Source organism: Engystomops pustulosus, chromosome 6 (genome assembly GCF_040894005.1).
Source record: "Engystomops pustulosus chromosome 6, aEngPut4.maternal, whole genome shotgun sequence".
Taxonomy (NCBI): Eukaryota; Metazoa; Chordata; class Amphibia; order Anura; family Leptodactylidae; genus Engystomops; species Engystomops pustulosus.
The window spans coordinates 19981344-19999299 of NC_092416.1; the positions used below are offsets into that span (position 1 = coordinate 19981344).

A 17956-nucleotide genomic window follows, 5' to 3' on the forward strand; every position below is an offset into this window, starting at 1 on the left:
ATGGGGACAGGCTATACTACAACCCATCGCCAACAATGTGAAAAAAAACCTTACAACTAACAGGTATTCCAGGGATATTAGCCACTAAATCATAACAAATAAGTAGAGATGAGCGAACATACTCGTCCGAGCTTGATGCTCGTTCGAGCATTAGCGTACTCGAAACTGCTCGTTGCTCGGACGAATACTTTGCCCGCTCGAGAAAATGGCATCTCCCGCCGTTGTGATTTTTGGCAGCCAATCACAAGCCAGGAGACTCTGCACTCCACCCAGCATGACGTGGTACCCTTACACGTCGATAGCAGTGGTTGGCTGGCCAGATCAGGTGACCTTGGGATAGACTAGCCCCTGCCCGCGCTGCTCGGATCATTCTGTGTCTGGATGCCGCTAGGGAGAGAGCTGCTGCTGGTCAGGGAAAGCGTTAGGGTGTTTTATTAGCTTACTGTTAGGCAGGAGTGATTCTACAAGAACCCAACAGCCCTTCTTAGGGCTACAATAACGTTATACTTTCCTTTTTTTAGTTTGCTTGTGGCTGGGCTTGCTGGCACTAGTAGTGCAGCTAGTACCATATTGTGAGGAATTTGCAGGGGGACTTGCTACCGTTGTGTTTAGCTCTTAGTGACACACATATCCACCTCAAACACCAAAGTGGGACAATTTATTAGGGGTTTGATTTCAATTAGGCAGAGTCTGCTGATTTATTTTTTTGGACCTTTATTTCGTTTTACAACTCAAAGTCATCTTGCAAAGCAGTGTGCTCTCATTGTAGGCTACAAAAAAGCCATAGGGGAACCCCAACGGCTTACTTAGGCCTACAATAGCGTTATATTTTCCTTTTTTTTTATTGCTTTGCTTGTGGCTGGGCTTGCTGGCATTAGTAGTGCAGCTAGTACCATATTGTGAGGAATTTGCTGGGAGACCTGCGACCGTTGTGTTTAGCTCTTAGTGACACACATATCCACCTCAAACACCAAAGTGGGACAATTTATTAGGGGTTTGATTAGAATTAGGCAGAGTCTGCTGATTTATTTTTTTTTACCTTTATTTCTTTTTATAACTCGAAGTCATCAGGCACAGCACAAAATCCAGTTGTGTGCTGTCAGTGTAGGTTAGAAACTAGCCATAGCAATAGGATAGCATTGTTTTGTTTAAAAAAATTAAATAAATAAATAAACACAAAAAAAATTTAAAGTTTACACTTTAATTTGGAAAATGTTTAACCCGAGGGCTAGGGGTAGAGGACGAGGGCGTGGACGTGGGCGTCCAACTACTGCAGGGGTCAGAAGCCGTGGTCCTGGGCGGGGTGAGACACCACCTGCTGATGAGGGAGCAGGGGAACGCCGCAGAGCTACACTCCCTAGGTTCATCATGTCTTAAGTTACTGGTACTCGTGGTAGAGCACTGTTGAGGCCAGAACAGTGCGAAGAGGTGATGTCGTGGATTGCGGACAATGCTTCTAGCTATTTGTCCACCAGTCAGTCTTCCACGTAGTCCACCCATGTCACCGAAATCAGCACTCCTCCAGCTCCTCCACCTCAGCCTCCTTCCCCCCAGTCTGCCCCCTCCCAGCAAAATTTGGCATTTGAACCGGCATACTCTGAGGAACTTTTTTCTGGACCCTTCCCACAGTCACAAACCACTTGTCCGGTTGCTGCTGAGCTATTTTCCGATGCCCAGGTTTTCCACCAGTCGCAGTCTGTGGGTGATGATGACATTATTCACGTAGTGGAAGAAGTGTGTAAAGAGGTGTCGGACGATGAGGAGACACGGTTGTCAGACAGTGGTGAAGTTGTTGTCAGGGCAGGAAGTCCGAGGGGGGAGCAGACTGAGGGATCGGAGGATGATGAGGTGACAGACCCAAGCTGGGTTGATAGGCCGGGTGAACACAGTGCTTCTGAGACGGAGGCGAGTCCTATAGCAGAACAGGTTGGAAGAGGCAGTGGTGGGGCCAGACGGAGAGGCAGGGCCAGAGCTGGTGCATCAGCGCCAAATGTTGCCTGTAGTCAAGCTCCCGTGGCGAGAGCTAGATTTTCAGATGTCTGGAGGTTCTTTAAAGAAACACCGGATGACCGACGGACTGTGGTGTGCAACCTGTGCCACGCCAGGATCAGCAGGGGTTCCACCACTACTAGCTTAACTACCACCAGTATGCGCAGGCATATGAATGCTAAACACCCCACTCAATGGCGCCAAGCCTGTTCACCTCCGGCCGGGCACACCACTGCTCCTTCCCCTGTGTCATCTGCTACTCAGCCCCCTGCCCAGGACCCCGGCCCAAACACCTCCCGTGCGAAAACCCCATCTTCGCCTCCACGATCCTCCACAGCATCCACCAGCGTTCAGCTCTCCATACCCCAAACGCTGGACCGCAAAAGGAGGTATTGTGCAACCCAACCACATGCCCAAGCCCTCAACATCCACATCTCCAAATTACTTAGCCTGGAGATGCTGGTAGACCGAGGCCTTTCGAAACCTCATGGCGGCGGCCGCCCCTCGGTATTCGGTCCACAGCCGACACTACTTTTCCCGATGTGCCGTCCCAGCCCTGCACAAGCACGTGTCAGAGAACATCATCCGTGCCCTGACCAACGCCGTTTCTGACAAGGTCCACCTGACCACGGACATGGACTAGTGCTGCCGGGCAGGGCCACTATATATCGATGACGGCACATTGGGTTAACTTGGTGGAGGATGGGACCGAGTCTGACCCTGGGGCTGGTCATATACTGCCGACGCCGAGGATTGCGGGGCCTACCTCGGTCCAGGTCTCAAAGGCCTACTATGCCTCCTCCTCCTCCCACCCCTCCTCCACCTCCTCCTCTGAATTACCATCCGTGGGCATGGCGCCATCAGTCGGTAGCTCTAGGCACAGCAGCAGTGCCGTCGCTAAGCGACAGCAGGCGGTGCTCAAACTGCTGAGCCTAGGCAATAAAAGGCACACCGCCCAAGAGTTATTACAGGGCATCACGGCACAGACTGATCTGTGGCTGGCACCGCTGAACCTGAAGCCAGGCATGGTTGTGTGTGACAACGGCCGTAACCTGGTGGCAGCTCTGCAACTCGGCAGACTGACACATGTGCCATGCCTGGCCCATGTGTTAAATCTCATAGTTCGCACAAAAGAATGACCTAGCACAGCCTAATCAAAAATAATAATTGCCGACACACCAATAAACAGTTAATGCATATACCAAGAAAAGAAGCCAGTGTGTCATACGGCAAATGGTAGTACAAAAATGAAAAAATCTTTATAGTAGGTTACATACAAGACATACAAGGAAAACTTAAGGTTAAAATCACTTAAAAAGTACCAAGTACACATGAAAAATCCAAAGTTGGATACACAGGTAAGTATATACCAACAACACCCCCTCACACATGGGATAAAGTACTTTCCATAAACACCTGACTACGTGTGCTAACCAAGCCAAGGTATAAAGAGATAAAATGGTGCAATAAAGATACCTATCACAAAAGAGTCTGGCCTAGATACATTACACTGCACACTGGACAACAGTGTTCCAGTCGAGTGGAAGAGGGTAAATCTGTAAAGCAACGGAGTGAGGGTGGAGGGGGTGGAGGGCTCCCCACGCGTTCCGACTCCTTTTAGGAGACTTCCTCAGGGGTAAAAGTCCCCCCTGGAGTGCCAGGCTCCCTTATGTACCTCTGTCCTACCTGCTCCCAGGTGCATTGAGGTTCGGCTGAGATCACGTGCAGTCCATAATCAGTTACTAGGTAACTAAGCAAGGTTTGCGAGCGTCTGTGGTTACAGCCGCATCACACAAAAAACGCCGCGATCGCTCGTATCTATATAGTGGCGCCGATGCCGCAGATTCAAGGTTCTTAAAAGAAATGTGCGAGTGAATTAAGAGATCTATTTTTCAGGATCAAAATAAACAGCGAAATATAAGGTAGTGAACAATAATGGCTACATAGTTACAAAGTAAAAATTAGTTAAAAGGTACAAGAAAAAGTATAAGTTATAGTTATATAATTAATTATATATCCTTATACTTTTTCTTGTACCTTTTAACTAATTTTTACTTTGTAACTATGTAGCCATTATTGTTCACTACCTTATATTTCGCTGTTTATTTTGATCCTGAAAAATAGATCTCTTAATTCACTTGCACATTTCTTTCAAAGCTGGACATGTGGCACGTACTGGCGCTGTACGCCTTGGAGGTTCTTGCCTACACTGCCACTAGCGTGTTGTCCGAGCGGGTTTTCAGTGCAGCTGGTGGCATCATCACCGATAAGCGTACACGCCTGTCGACTGACAGCGCTGACAGGCTGACGCTTATTAAGATGAATAAAGCCTGGATTTCTCCGCATTTCCATTCTCCACCAGGTGAAAGAAGCTCAACCTGAATAATTTATGCACTCCTCCTCCTCATTGTCCTCCTTCTCCTCCTCTTTGTACACTAAAGCAGAGGAAACTGGCTATTTTTTGCCAGGGCCAACTGGTTCTAGCTATAGTTCTCTATGTATTTAATTTTTCTGGAGGGCCACCTACCCGGTCCTCTGTTTTAAACAATTTTTGGGAGTGCCACATACAGGCACTCAATCTATTTAATTTTTCTGGAGGACCATCTACCTGCTCCTCTGGTTTGAAAACTTTTTTGGACTGCCACATACAGGCACTATCCAAATTAAATTGTCTCCATAGCAGCCTCCACACGTCGTCTTTTTAGCTGGCTCCACACGTTGTCTCCATTGCTACCTCCACACGTCATCGCCATAGCTGCCTCCAAAAGTCGTCCATATAGCTGCCTCCATACATGGTCCCCTTATCAAACGAGAACCAGAACCCAAACTTATAAGAACGCTACTACACTTGATCTTATACAAAAGGTTCTTAGAAGTGCTGTTTGGGGAGTAGCCTAGAGACAGGGGCTTGGATTGGCGAAAGCTCGCCTGGCAGCGGAGCGCCAGCTCCATCCCAAGATCCAACTAACATAGTTTTAACTGCAGCACCTTTAATCTACTACTTGTTCGCTGCCTCCATTTGAAAATTATAATTTTTTCAAAGTAAACGCTTCTGGCCCCCAGGCCCATTTTGGGTGGGGAGGAGCCGAGAGACAGGGGCTTAGACAGGCGAAAGCTCGCCTGGCAGCGGACCGCCAGCTCCATCCCAAGATTAGGCAGCCTCAGAGGCATCCATGCATGCTGCCCCTGCTGTTTCCTGTCCATTTTGCCTCCACGATCCTCCACAGCGTCCACCAATGTATCATTTCAACTCTCTATATCCCAGACGCTGGAGCACGAGAGGATATGCAGCACATCATCCCCTTATTAAGCTGTGTCAGGCAGAATTTTCAGGTGTTTCACCAGATACATAGTGGAACTCGGCCCATCTGTCGCCGCCATGCTGGAGACCTGAAGTTGCAATCATAGCAGAGCAATATGAATGCCCCATACTGTCGCTCTTAATCATGGAAGTCGTCTCCATGGCTTCCTCCACATGTCGTCCCCTTATCAAAAGAGCTGTGTCAGGCTAATTTTTTGGGTGTTTCACCAGATAGGTTATGGAACTTGGTCACTATGTCGCCACCATGCTGTGTTATCGACTAAATATACCGTCAACCTTTTGTTCACATAGGAAATCATTTCAGCGCTTCTTGCTCACCTCCTTTGGTTCCTCTCTGCCACCCATTGGTTTGAAGCCTGAGTCCATTTAGGGTATGTCGCCATGCCACTCTCTAGCCTTCCGCTGCTGCCGCTGCCTCTGCATGCCGTCCCCTATAGTGTCAGGGTCAATTATTGGATGTTTTAGATGCTATCTAGCTTCATTCTGTCACTCTGTCATGGCCATGCTGTTGCCCATAATTTTGGCATAATGGTGCGATTAAGCAGCCTCAGAGGCATCCATGCATGCTGCCCCTGCTGTTTCCTGTCCATTTCCGTGGTGTTTCCATCCTTTTCTGAGGTTCCCAGGTGTTTGGCCAAGCTTCCCTGTGCAGAGCCTTGGTCCCCTTGAAAAATGCTCGAGTCTCCCATTGACTTCAATGGGGTTCGTTATTCGAGACGAGCACTCGAGCATCGGAAAAAAGTTCGTCTCGAATAACGAGTACCCGAGCATTTTAGTGCTCGCTCATCTCTACAAATAAGGCTATAAATATTCAAATTCGGAGAAGAGATGGACGGCACTCACCAATCTTCAATAAAATCTTCTTGCTCTTTATTTCACATCACAGGAGCAAAGACATACTCACAACAATACGTGCAAGGGAGGGGGGAGTGGAGAATGCCTACGGTCGGTGGCAACGGCCGATTCGCGCAAACCCGCGCTTCTTCCGGCCTCCGATGTCAGTGATTTAAGACATGTAAGGGTGTTTATGCACCTTTGGACCTAATGGTCACTCACCAGAGTAGATAGGCCCCGTGATAGGTGGTAAGGGCTATCAATCTCTGCCCCCAGGAAGTCTACCTTTAAAACACCACCTGTTGCTGCGTCGCTCCACCCACCAAATCCCGGCCCGCCCGGTAAGAGGCTGTCCGGGGCCGCGCCACGCCGTGCAGGTCTTAGGCAGTGGCGGCGCCTCCCTCAGCCCCCAGAACGTCAGGCGGGTCACGTGACCGGGAGCCACACCCACTAACCGCATCGTCAGGTGACGCGTTGCCATATAAAGGTAGAAGGGGTGGTAGGTGGATGGATGGGACGTGAGGATAGCCCTTTTTTGGGCTAATCCTCACGTCCCGGGTGTCTTTTACAAAACTTTATTACATGTATATGCAAATTTTTTTATGCAGCTACTGGGGCGTGGAGTAGCCGGACATGAGGCTACTAGTCGCGGCTACTCCACGCCCCAGTAGCCGCGTTACTCCGCCTACCAGGTAATCTTCGGCGCGCAGCTCCTGGTAGCTGTGCGCCCTCATCCGGGTCCCCTGCGTTCTGCGCATGCTCAGAACGCAGGCCTCCGGCTGCGCGGGCGCGGCTCCGGGCTGGAGCTACTGCGCATGAGCAGAAGGCCAAAGATGCCGAGGGAATCCTGGTAGCTGCGCGCCGAAGATTACCTGGTAGGCGGAGTAACGCGGCTACTGGGGCGTGGAGTAGCCGTGACTAGTAGCCTCATGTCCGGCTACTCCACGCCCCAGTAGCCGCATAAAAAAAATAGCATATACATGCAATAAAGTTTTCTAAAAGACACCCGGGACGTGAGGATTAGCCCAAAAAAGGGCTATCCGCACGTCCCATCCATCCACCTACCACCCCTTCTACCTTTATAGGTAGAATCGGGGTGGTAGGTGCTCTTTAAGCTCTGTGGCTTGTTGTTCAAATTTATCCTGGGTGTTATTAATGCGTCTTGTCCTCAGTAGTTGCCCGTACGGTATGGCCCTTATTACGTGTTGTGGATGGTAACTATTAAAATTGAGTAGGGCATTTGTTGCAATTTGTTTTCTATGTACGGATGTGCAAATCTGATCTCTATCAGCACATCCAGGAATTCGAGTCTATGGCTACTAATGGTAAAAGTAAACATCATATTGATTCTATTTGTTCTATTGGGGTGTGTCACCATTTCCTCGAATGTCTCCTTGGTACCGGACCATATTATTATCACATCGTCCACATATCTCTTATAGAATTGGATGTATTTAACAAATGGGTTGCTCTCGCTAAAAATGTAAAGGCTCTCAAATACCGCTAAGAAGATATTTGCATAAGTACAGACGGGAGTACCCATCGCCGTTCCATCTCGTTGAGCGTACCAAGTCCCATCGAAGATGAAAGCATTGTGGGACAATATAAAGTGCAATGCATCACATACAAAGTTAACAAGATCCTTATCTCTTCCTATTTTTGAGATAACCCCTCTAACCGCCCAGATACCTTCCTTGTGTGGAATCCGAGTGTAAAGGCTCTCCACGTCGATGGAAGCCAAGAGGTAGCCGCTCTGCCAAATCTGTTCGTTGAGTGCTTTTAAAAAATCATTGGTATCTTTTAAAAATGAGGGGATATTTTTCAGAATGGGTCTAAGTAGCCAATCTATATATTGGGATAGATATTCCGTAACCGACCCGATGCCAGCCACGATTGGCCGGCCCGGCGGTCTTTCCAGGTTTTTGTGGATCTTTGGTAAAATATACCAATCCGGTTACTTAGGAAAGGGGGGAGCAGTTTTTCTGCCGTGGTTTTGGATAGGATGACCTTCTCTACTGCTGATCTTAGTAGGGTCTTAAGTTGTTCTATGTATCTTGGTGTAGGGTCTTTAGTTAACTTTTCATAGTTTTTTTCGGCCCCTAATAACCTTTCAGATTCCGCTTTGTAGTTTTCGCTGTCCATAATTACCACATTCCCCCCCTTGTCCCTTTGTGTGCGGGGAGTGGTGTTTTAAAGGTAGACTTCCTGGGGGCAGAGATTTATAGCCCTTACCACCTATCAGGTATCTACTCTGGTGGGTGTATCCCATTAGGTCCAAAGGTGCATAAATACCCTTGCATGTTTTAAATCACTGACATCGGAGGCCGGAAGAAGCGCAGGTTTGCGCGAAACGGCCATTACCACCGACCGTAGGCATTCTGCCTCCACTCCCCCCTCCCTTGCACGTATTGTTGTGAGTATGTCTTTGCTCCTGTGATGTGAAATAAAGAGCAAGAAGATTTTATTGAAGATTGGTGAGTGCCGTCCATCTCTTCTCCGAATTTGAATATTTAACTAACTGTTTGCTTAGGACTTGAGCACCACCTATTCCATGTATGTCACTACAAGCAGGACAGTGCACAGGGCATTTTTTATAGATTTTTTTATTTGCTGAACAAATCCCCAGAGGAGACACTAGGTGGTGCCATTGTCCTTGTTGGATATTTAAGACTATAAATAAATTAATACAACAATACACAGTGTCAATAACCACAAAATAGAACTGAAATAATTTGTTTCTCTGATACAACAAATCCCATGATCCCTCAGTTACAGTTCCTCCTCTCAGTCTCTGCTCCCAGTGATCTTTAAGGGTAGTCATTTAACAGACTCTTCTCCTCTGTCAACATAGTAATGGCAAGTGATAAGCTAACTGTTTCTCTCACTATATCCATGTGTAACTACCATCCCGGCACATTATCCCAGTCCCTCTGACATGATGTCTTACAACAACATTGTCGGACTGAATGTGTCACTTCTGTGGGCTCGTTGTGATGTTTCAGCCCAAACTATTTCTATAATGACTAGAAAACTAAATTAACATAAAACCTTTTGCAAAATACATGATGATTAGAGATGAGTGAGTATACTCGTCCGAGATTGATGCTCGAAACGGCTCGTTGCTCGGACGAGTATTTCGCCCGCTCAAGAACTGCTCGCGTTAATGCAAATTGTCTAAGTTAGCAGATGTATGGAAACATCTGCAATGTGTTCTTCAGTGAAGAATAGATTGCAGATATTTGCATACATCTGCTAACTTATCAGAAGACATTATTTCTCAATAAAATGACACATTTTATTGCCGAGCCTTGGTCCCTTTGAAAAATGCTCGAGTCTCCCATTGACTGCAATGGGGCTCGTTATTCGAGACGAGCACTCGAGCATCGGGAAAAGTTTGTCTCAAATAACGAGCACCCGAGCATTTTAGTGCTCGCTCATCTCTAATGATGATGATAATTAGAGAACAGCAATGACTGAAGGTTACAACAGTCACCAATCAGTAAGAGTGCACAGGCACTTTCCCCTGTCAAAGTCTGCCATTGGTGCTGTCATCGGAAGCAACTACCCTCCCCAAAATAAACCCAGGCCCAAACAAATATTTTAAATCTGGATCTCGTCTGAAACCAAATTTTAACAAGTCTATTCATCACTATCTACTACAGAACACTGGAGATGTATCAATGTGTCGCTCATGAGATCAGTGTAGACTAGACTAGTCTTTGCTGTGCCAGATTTATCACCATGTCTCTGATGCTGGATCATAAAATCTGTCCAGTAATTTGCATAATCCATTTGTTGGTCTAATTTGCTGCACTACTGTCAAGGCTCGGGGTAAGTGAACCCCCTGGACTACAGCTGATGATGACACAAGCCGACACGTTGGAACAGAATCTAAATGGCACCCTGTCTTCACCAGAGCCCGCCGCAATGCAGGTTGGTGTTGCTGCGGTGTGGTACCACCAGGTTGTTCCACAGGCGCCACTTGTCTGCGGTGGCAGCCAAGGTCAAGGTACAAAGTCGGCAAGCAATCTCATGGCCGGGGACAAGCAATAGGTCAATGTAGGTGGCAGAGGTTCAAGGTCGGAGATGAAGCAAGAGGTCAGGGCAGGCAGCGTACGAGCATAGTCAGAAACGGAACCGGGGTCACAATGGGAAATCACAATGACAGCGGAGGGCATCAGACAAAGCTTTCTCTAAGGCACAAGGCACGAAGATTTGGCAGGGTGTGCAGGAAGAGGCAGGTTAAAATTGATTTCTGGAAAATGACCTGCGCCAATTAATGGTCCGCTGGCCCTTTAAAATTCCTGAAGCCGGATGGGAATCAGGCACGGGGAGAGGTGAGCAGTGCGAGCGCCCCACCTGCAAACATAGAGGGGCACGGGTGAGATCTCCCCCTGTCCTGACCCCAGGCTCTGGCCTCCTCCATACACTACAGTAGATCCCCCCATGTCCTGACCCCAGGCTCTGGCCTCCTCCATACACCACAGTAGATCTCCCCCTGTCCTGACCCCAGGCTCCGGCCTCCTCCATACACTACAGTAGATCTCCCCCTGTCCTGACCCCAGGCTCCGGCCTCCTCCATACACTACAGTAGATCTCCCCCTGTCCTGACCCCAGTCTCTGGCCTCCTCCCTACACCACAGTAGATCTCCCCCTGTCTTGACCCCAGGCTCCGGCCTCCTCCATACACTACAGTAGATCTCCCCCTGTCCTGACCCCAGGCTCCGGCCTCCTCCATACATTACAGTAGATCGGACAGGACTGTGGGCCATTTGTATAGCGGGTCAAGATATTATAGACAATCTAACTACCACTCCTCAAGTGAAACTGATTAGAAAATAAAATTATAAGAAGTAAACCCCTCAACCAAAAAGTTACTTTGAATTCCATACCCCTGCATCATCCTGAGTCGTAGCCAATAATTTATCGTAGAATGGGGCAGATTTACTTACCTGGTCCATTCTCGATCCAGCGGTGCGTTCTCTGTGGAGGATTCGGGTCTTCCGGCGATTCACTAAGGTAGTGCGCCCGATGTCCACCAGGTGTCGCTGCGTCACAATCCGATCGCGTGCGCCAAAATCCCGAGGGAAAATCTGCGCAAAACGGAGATATTCGGATAACCGCGATTCGGGCCCTTTGTAAATGACCCCCAATGTCTCACCAACCTCATACACCAACTCCAGCATCTAGATCTATCTACACGATATCCAAACAATGAGATATCATTTATGGATCAATACTGTAGATCTTCATTCAGTGGACAATAAAACAGATAAGAACAATGCTTGACAATGATTTTATTCCCATTAGACTCATCTCCAGGACATTGGAGGAGGTCCCTGTATATGTGGACAGTGTGGTGGAGTATTGTAGGAGTATTATGGTAATTTGTACCTCGGGCAGTCCTCGGGTAGGACGCATCTCTTGGAGAGAAATGCGTCGTGTGTATATCCAGGGAGACAGAAGCAGCCTGGAAAACAATGTAGTGAGCACTTTACTAGAGGGTCTCCAGGTTTCCTGCAGAAACGACCACAGTCATTGCCACATGCTGCATATGTAGTGTTCCCCCCGGTGCAGCAGGCTTCGTTTTTCACACATTTTCCAGTATTATCAGCTACGGTGCCTTTCTTACACAGACATCCTTCTACACAAATTCTAGGGCACACGGGAGTGAAGTCATCGCAGGTGGGCTGACAGTGGCCGTTACACTCGCTATATTCTTTACCTTCTTCCTCTTTACAGGTGACTACAAGAAACAATACATGAGAAATACTTAGGATTTTGTCTATAAATAGAAAAATGTGGTTATCCAGGACAGCGCCACTACTATCTACAGGATGTAAGTGGTATTGCGACTCATCCCTACTCACTCTATAATAATACCCGACACAACACATGAATAGCTGTGCCGATGTTTCGGAAGAATAGAACATAAAAGAGAGAAATGTGATAAGTATAGTGGGACAGTGATTTGCAGAAAATAGAGTAAATCTTTACTTTTTGCATCAAGGGAGGTCATCATCAGGAGGAGTAAACCTGCAAAATAACAAAAAAAAATTAGATAAAAGAAAGTTAATAACATACAAAACATATACAATGCGAAGGTTACCTAGTAAGTATGGTTGAAAAAAGACAAGTCCATCAAGTTCAACAAAGGACGGTAAGAGAGACAAATCTATATTATATTATATTATATATTATAACATAACCATCACGTAATTTTGATGAAAAAAGGACATTTAGATGCTTATTGAAGCTCTCTGCTGTCCCTGCTGTGAGCAGCTCCTGAGCTTAGCTATAGATTGACAGTCCTTATAGTAAAGAAACATTGTCGCCTCTAGAGATCAAGTTCAACAAAGGAAGGTAAGAGAGAGAGTTCTATATTATATTATATTACATTATATTATATATTATAACATAACATCATGTAATTTTGATGAAAACATTTTAGATGTTTATTGAAGCTCTCTGCTGTCCCTGCTGTGAGCAGCTCCTGAGCTCAGCTATTCCATATATTTACAGTCCTTACAGTAAAGAAACATTGTCGCCTCTAGAGATCAAGTTCAACAAAGGAAGGATAGAGAGCAGGTCTATATTATATTATGTTATATATTATAACATAACCATCATGTTATTTTCATGAAAAAAGGCATTTGGATGCTTATTGAAGCTCTCTGCTGTCCCTGCTATGTGCAGCTCCTGAGCTCAGCTATAGATTTACAGTTCTTACAGTAAAGAAACATTGTCGCCTCTAGAGATTAAACCTTTTTACTCTCGATACAGACAACGTCTTGTCTTCTGATTTGATATAACCTGAAACTACTTTTCACCATATTTTTTGTATGAACCATTTACATATTTATATAAATTAATCCCCTCCCCCCTTTTTGAGACAAATTAAATCAAATTATTTTAGTAATTTCTTTACTAAAGAAAGAGACCCTCCACTCCCCTTATTTTTGTGGCTCTTCATAGCAACCTCTCCAGCTCCAGGGCTTCCTTTTTATGGACTGGGGCCTACAATTGAATTGCATATTCCTAGTGAGGCTGAACCGATGCCTTGTACAGTGGTAATATTACACCCAAATAAAGAAATGTCCATTCCCTAAAAATCTATACATTCTAATTATCCAATCAGAACTTCAAACATTTACATCGCCCCACTACATTAAAATAGATTCCATAACTCAGATCAAATGGGTGGCATGGTGGCTCAGTGGTTAGCATTACAGTTTTGCAGCGCTGGGGACCTGGCTTTAAGTCCCAGGGTCAACATCTGCAAAGTGTTTGTCTGTTCTCCCCCTGTTTGCGTGGATTTCCTCCGGGTCCTCCGATTTCCTCCCACACTCCAAAACATACTGGTAGGTGATTAGACTGTGAGCCCCATTAGGGACAGGGACTGATTTGGCAAACTTTGCGCAGCGCTGCGTAATCTGTGTGCGCTATATAAATAAAGGATTTTTTTTTAAATGTGCATATTGGTTGGATTTGGTGTAGTTGACAATTTGAACTTGACACCCTCTTGGGTTTTCTTGCTCTGAGAGGTGAAGAAGAGCTATTTGGCAGTGGCACAGACTGCACTTCTTATTAAAGTCTACAAACTATAAACGAAAACCTGATTTGAGGTTTTTGTTGTATCTCAAGCACAGATAATGCAATTTATAAATTCCTGAAAAAGAATATTTATGAATCTGTGTATAATAGCAGTAATATTATAAGTAACACAATAATGTACAAGAAGATAATAAATACAACTTACTCAGGGATGGCAGCAGCATCACGGAGGTCCGGGTCATCTTCAGACTGAAGGCTAAGATGTTTCCCTGCAATTAATCGATTACGGCAAAAAATGACTGTGATCTGTTCAGGGCAACCAGAAAGCTGAATATATAGTTAAATAACCTTAGACACCGGCATAGAATATATTTGTGCCCCAACAGTAGCCAATAGTCACAGATCTTTCAAACAATAGTCACAGTTACTCCTTTGAACCTATAGTCACAATGTACTACAGCAGTCAATAATAACAGTGCACTCTCAGAGGTTTACAGGACCTACCCTGCAGTATCCAATAGTCACAGTGCCTGCCCCACAATAGCCAGTAGCCACATTGCCTGCCCCACAATAGCCAATAGTCACAGTGCCTGCCCCACATTCGCCAATAGTTACAGTGCCAGCCCCCCAATAGCCAGCAGCCACAGTGCCTGCCCCACAATATCCAGTAGCCACAGTGCCTGCACCACAATAGCCAATAGTCACAGTGCCTGCCCCACATTCGCCAATAGTCACAGTGCCTTCCCCACAATATCCAATAGTCATAGTGCCTGCCGCACAATAGCCAATAGCCACAGTGCCTGCCCCACAATAGCCAGTAGTCACAGTTTCTGCCCCACAATAGCCAATAGTCATAGTGCCTGCCCCACAATAGCCAACAGTCACAGTGCCTGCCACACAATAGCCAATAGCCACAGTGTTGCCAGAAGCCAATTGTTACATTGTCGAGTAGTAGCAAATAGTAGAAAAAGAAAATAGTCAGCTCACCACATTTCAATAAGTAGCAGATAGCCACAATATTTTCTGAAGCCCCCTCCTTATTGGACCATCTTTTCTGAAGCCCCATCCATATCAGGACAAGCCACAAAAAAGTGGACATTATACATAGCGGATATTATAGTGTCCCATTTTCTCTACCCACCTCACTTATAATGATCCTCTGTCTGTAGAACCTACAGTACATTGATATTCAGCTTTGCCCGCTCCCCCAAAGCCCCTGTTTCCTCCTCTGTGTATGTAGCTCTGGACCAAGTTTAGGTTCATCATTCTGAATGTATCAGAACTGCTTACAGCGGCCGGTTACTTTCCCACCTCACAGAGAGAAAAGAAGACGACTGCTGCTCCAGGGAAAGCTGATTATCGATTACAGCATTTGGGTAACTTGTACACCTCCTGCTCTGCTAGATATCAACACTGCTGATCATATCTTCCAAATTGTGGAGGTAACAAAAGAGCAGGTCACAGTGACTGCAAACCTTACTTAAGCCTTGTCACCTAGATTAACCCGTTATTGACCCCTATAATTATCCACCTTAGTGGATTTATAAGCACGGTGCAACTCATGATCAGTAAAAAATAAGTAATATGTACACAGTGACTACACCAGTAGAATAGTTAGTGCAGCTCTGCTATTCCGTGTGGTTGTTTCTGAAGCTTCTGCTGTGTGTTTGTGCTTTTCAGCTTGTTTGGAGATCCATGTACCCACCCTTGGCCTTCCCTCTCTTCCTCAAGAAAGGTAGTTAGGTTTTGTGTATGAGTGTGGAAGCCCAACCCCGAGCTCCTGCTTCCTGATCCAGTACTTCATAGGGGCAAGAGAAGACAGCAACCGGTGAGCCCCATAGAGGACTCAATGGTGGGATCTTAGAGATACTATACCCAAGCCAGTGCAGATAAAAGCTTTTGGATCTGCACGTGGAGTGCCGAGTGCTCACTGAGGTCCGGATGACCTGGGCACTGAAAATAACTCAGAAGTCCCTGTACCCATATTCCTTCTGAGGTCCAGTGCCACTTCTGTATCTGGTTAATGGTTATAAAAGTAGAAGAAAAAGCCTTGATATGTCAATGCCTTCTCATACACAGAGACAGGTATCTAAACCCCCGCTCTGTGCTGTAGTTCTATCAAATCGGGGTATAGAGTATGAAGTAGAGACATTTGGCTTCAGGATAACCCTGTGTCCAAGCATTTTAAGACACATAATTGGAGAGATACACCTTCTGCTAAAAGATGTGCAGTAGTGTCCTGGTGTAGACATTCATTACTCACTTCAAGGTTAAAATTCAAGACACAACAACTCTGAAGCCTGCGTCATAGAAATGCTCATAGATTTAGACCCGGGAGGAGAGAACAGCCCTTGTGCCCTGGTCACATCATGGAAATAGTCAGATCAGCTGTAAAGGAGGCTCTGACAGTGAGGAGGAGATATAGGATGAGACTATACCCACATTAATACAACTAAGACTAAAAAAAAGAGGTAACACAACATACAGAAGGAAGGGTTAGGCGACCGGCAGAATACTGACTCTCGGGATGGAGTACTGGATAATACCACTATGATGTACACTGCGCGTCATCTGATATCCAAGCTAGCATAGACATAGAACAAATAGAACCATAGAGGAAAAGACTGCACATGCAGAAAAGTGTCATCATTTACCTTAAAATTTCAAGAAGAAAAAAGTTTGTAATCTTGTAACCAATGGCTCCTAATGCGATCAGACCCAGTGATCTGTTATCAGGATGGAAGGTAATTATGCCAGAGGGGAAATTGCAGATACTTATACCCAAGAAGGAGAGGAGGAAAAATGTAAAGGGAGGGGTGAGGAGGAGAGATGTAGAGGGAGGAGAGAGGAGGAGGGATGTCTAGGGAGGAGAGAGGAGAAGAGATGTAGAGGAGGAGGGATGTAGAGGAAGGAGAGATGTAGAAGGAGAGAGCATGATAGATGTAGAGGGAGGAGAGAGGTGGAGACATGTAGAGGAGGGGAGATGTAGGGGGAGGAGAGAGGAGGAGGGATGTCTAGGGAGGAGAGAGGAGAAGAGATGTAGAGGAGGGAGAGATGTAGAAGGAGGAGAGAGCATGAGAGATGTAGAGGGAGGAGAGAGGTGGAGACATGTAGAGAGAGGAGATAGAGAGAAGGAGAGATGTAGAGGTAGGAGTAGAGATGTAGAGAGAGGAGACAGAAGGGGAGATATAGAGGGAGGAGTGAGAAGGAGAGATGTAGAGGGAGGAGAAATGTAGAGGGAGGATGATTAATGTAGAGGGAGGAGAGAGGAGAAGAGATGTAGAGGGAGGAGAGAGGAGGAGAAATTTAAAGGGAGGGGTGAAGAGGAGAGATGTAGAGGGAGGAGTGAGAAAGAGATGTAGGGGGAGGAGAGAGAAGGAGAGATGTATAAGGAGGAAAGAGGAGGAGAGATGTAGAGGGAGGAAAGAGATGGAGAGATGTAAAGGGAGGAGAGCTAAGGAGAGAAGTATAGGGAGGAGAGAGGAGGAGAGATGTAGGAGGAGGAGAGAGGAGGAGATATTTAGAGGGACGAAAGAGGAGGAGAGATGTAGAGGGAGGAGAGAGGAGGAAAATGTAGAGGGAGAAGTGAGGAGGAGAGATGTAGAGGGAGGAGGAGAGATGTAGAGGGAGGAGAGAGGAGGAAAATGTAGAGGGAAGTGAGAGGAGGAGAGATGTAGAGGGAGGCGAGTGCAGGAGAGATATAGAGGGAGGAGAGATGAAGAGGGAGGAGAGTGGAGGAGAAATTTAAAGTGAGGGGTGAGGAGCAGAGATGTAGAGGGAGGAGAGAGAAGGAGAGATGTATAGGAATGAGAGAGGAGGAGTAATTTAAAGGGAGGGGTGAGGAGTAGAGATGTAGAGGGAGGAGGAGAGATTTAAAGAGAGGAGATAGGAGGAGAGATGTAGAGGGAGGAGAGAGAAGGAGAGATGTAGAGGGAGGAGGAAATATGTAGAGGGAGAAGAGAGGGGGAGAGAGGAGAAGTTAAGTTAAGATAAAAAATATGTAGAGACAGAAGAGAGGCAGCACACCAGGGGGAGAGCAGGAGTGATATAGAGGATAAAGTGAGGAGGGACATCAGAGGAAGGAGAAGAGTGATACAGTGGGAGGTGGCATTGAGATGGCCGTCCCCTGAACCAAAGTTTGTAAAACTTTTCTGTGTAAAGGAAAAATAGTTTTTGAGAGATAAAAATCCTGCCCGGTGAAGAGAGCTCAGCATGAATCTTTGAGATGTGTCTGTGGTGCAGTCTGGCACAACACAA

The 17956-nt window shown here is 46.4% G+C and overlaps 1 protein-coding gene across 1 annotated transcript; it reads right to left on the reverse strand.

Annotated features, from left to right (window-relative positions):
• Positions 1-11425: 11425 nt before the first annotated feature.
• LOC140065567 (serine protease inhibitor swm-1-like) lies at positions 11426-16553 on the reverse strand. Its single transcript, XM_072113159.1, has 4 exons — positions 16354-16553; positions 13905-13968; positions 12143-12181; positions 11426-11891 (listed from the first exon to the last, which is right to left on the reverse strand). Exons 2-4 carry the CDS (start codon positions 13939-13941, stop codon positions 11524-11526), a joined length of 444 nt encoding a protein of 147 aa, XP_071969260.1. The 5' UTR covers positions 13942-13968; positions 16354-16553; the 3' UTR covers positions 11426-11523.
• Between the last annotated feature and the right edge of the window lie 1403 nt (positions 16554-17956).

Excerpts from the sequence above, each read along its gene's own strand:
- LOC140065567 (XM_072113159.1), bottom strand. The coding sequence starts at position 13,941 with ATGACCCGGACCTCCGTGATGCTGCTGCCATCCCTGA. Across the intron at positions 12,182-13,904 it reads GATGCTGCTGCCATCCCTGA|GTTTACTCCTCCTGATGATG; the intron begins GTAAGTTGTATT and ends GTTATTTTGCAG. Across the intron at positions 11,892-12,142 it reads GACCTCCCTTGATGCAAAAA|TCACCTGTAAAGAGGAAGAA; the intron begins GTAAAGATTTAC and ends TGTTTCTTGTAG.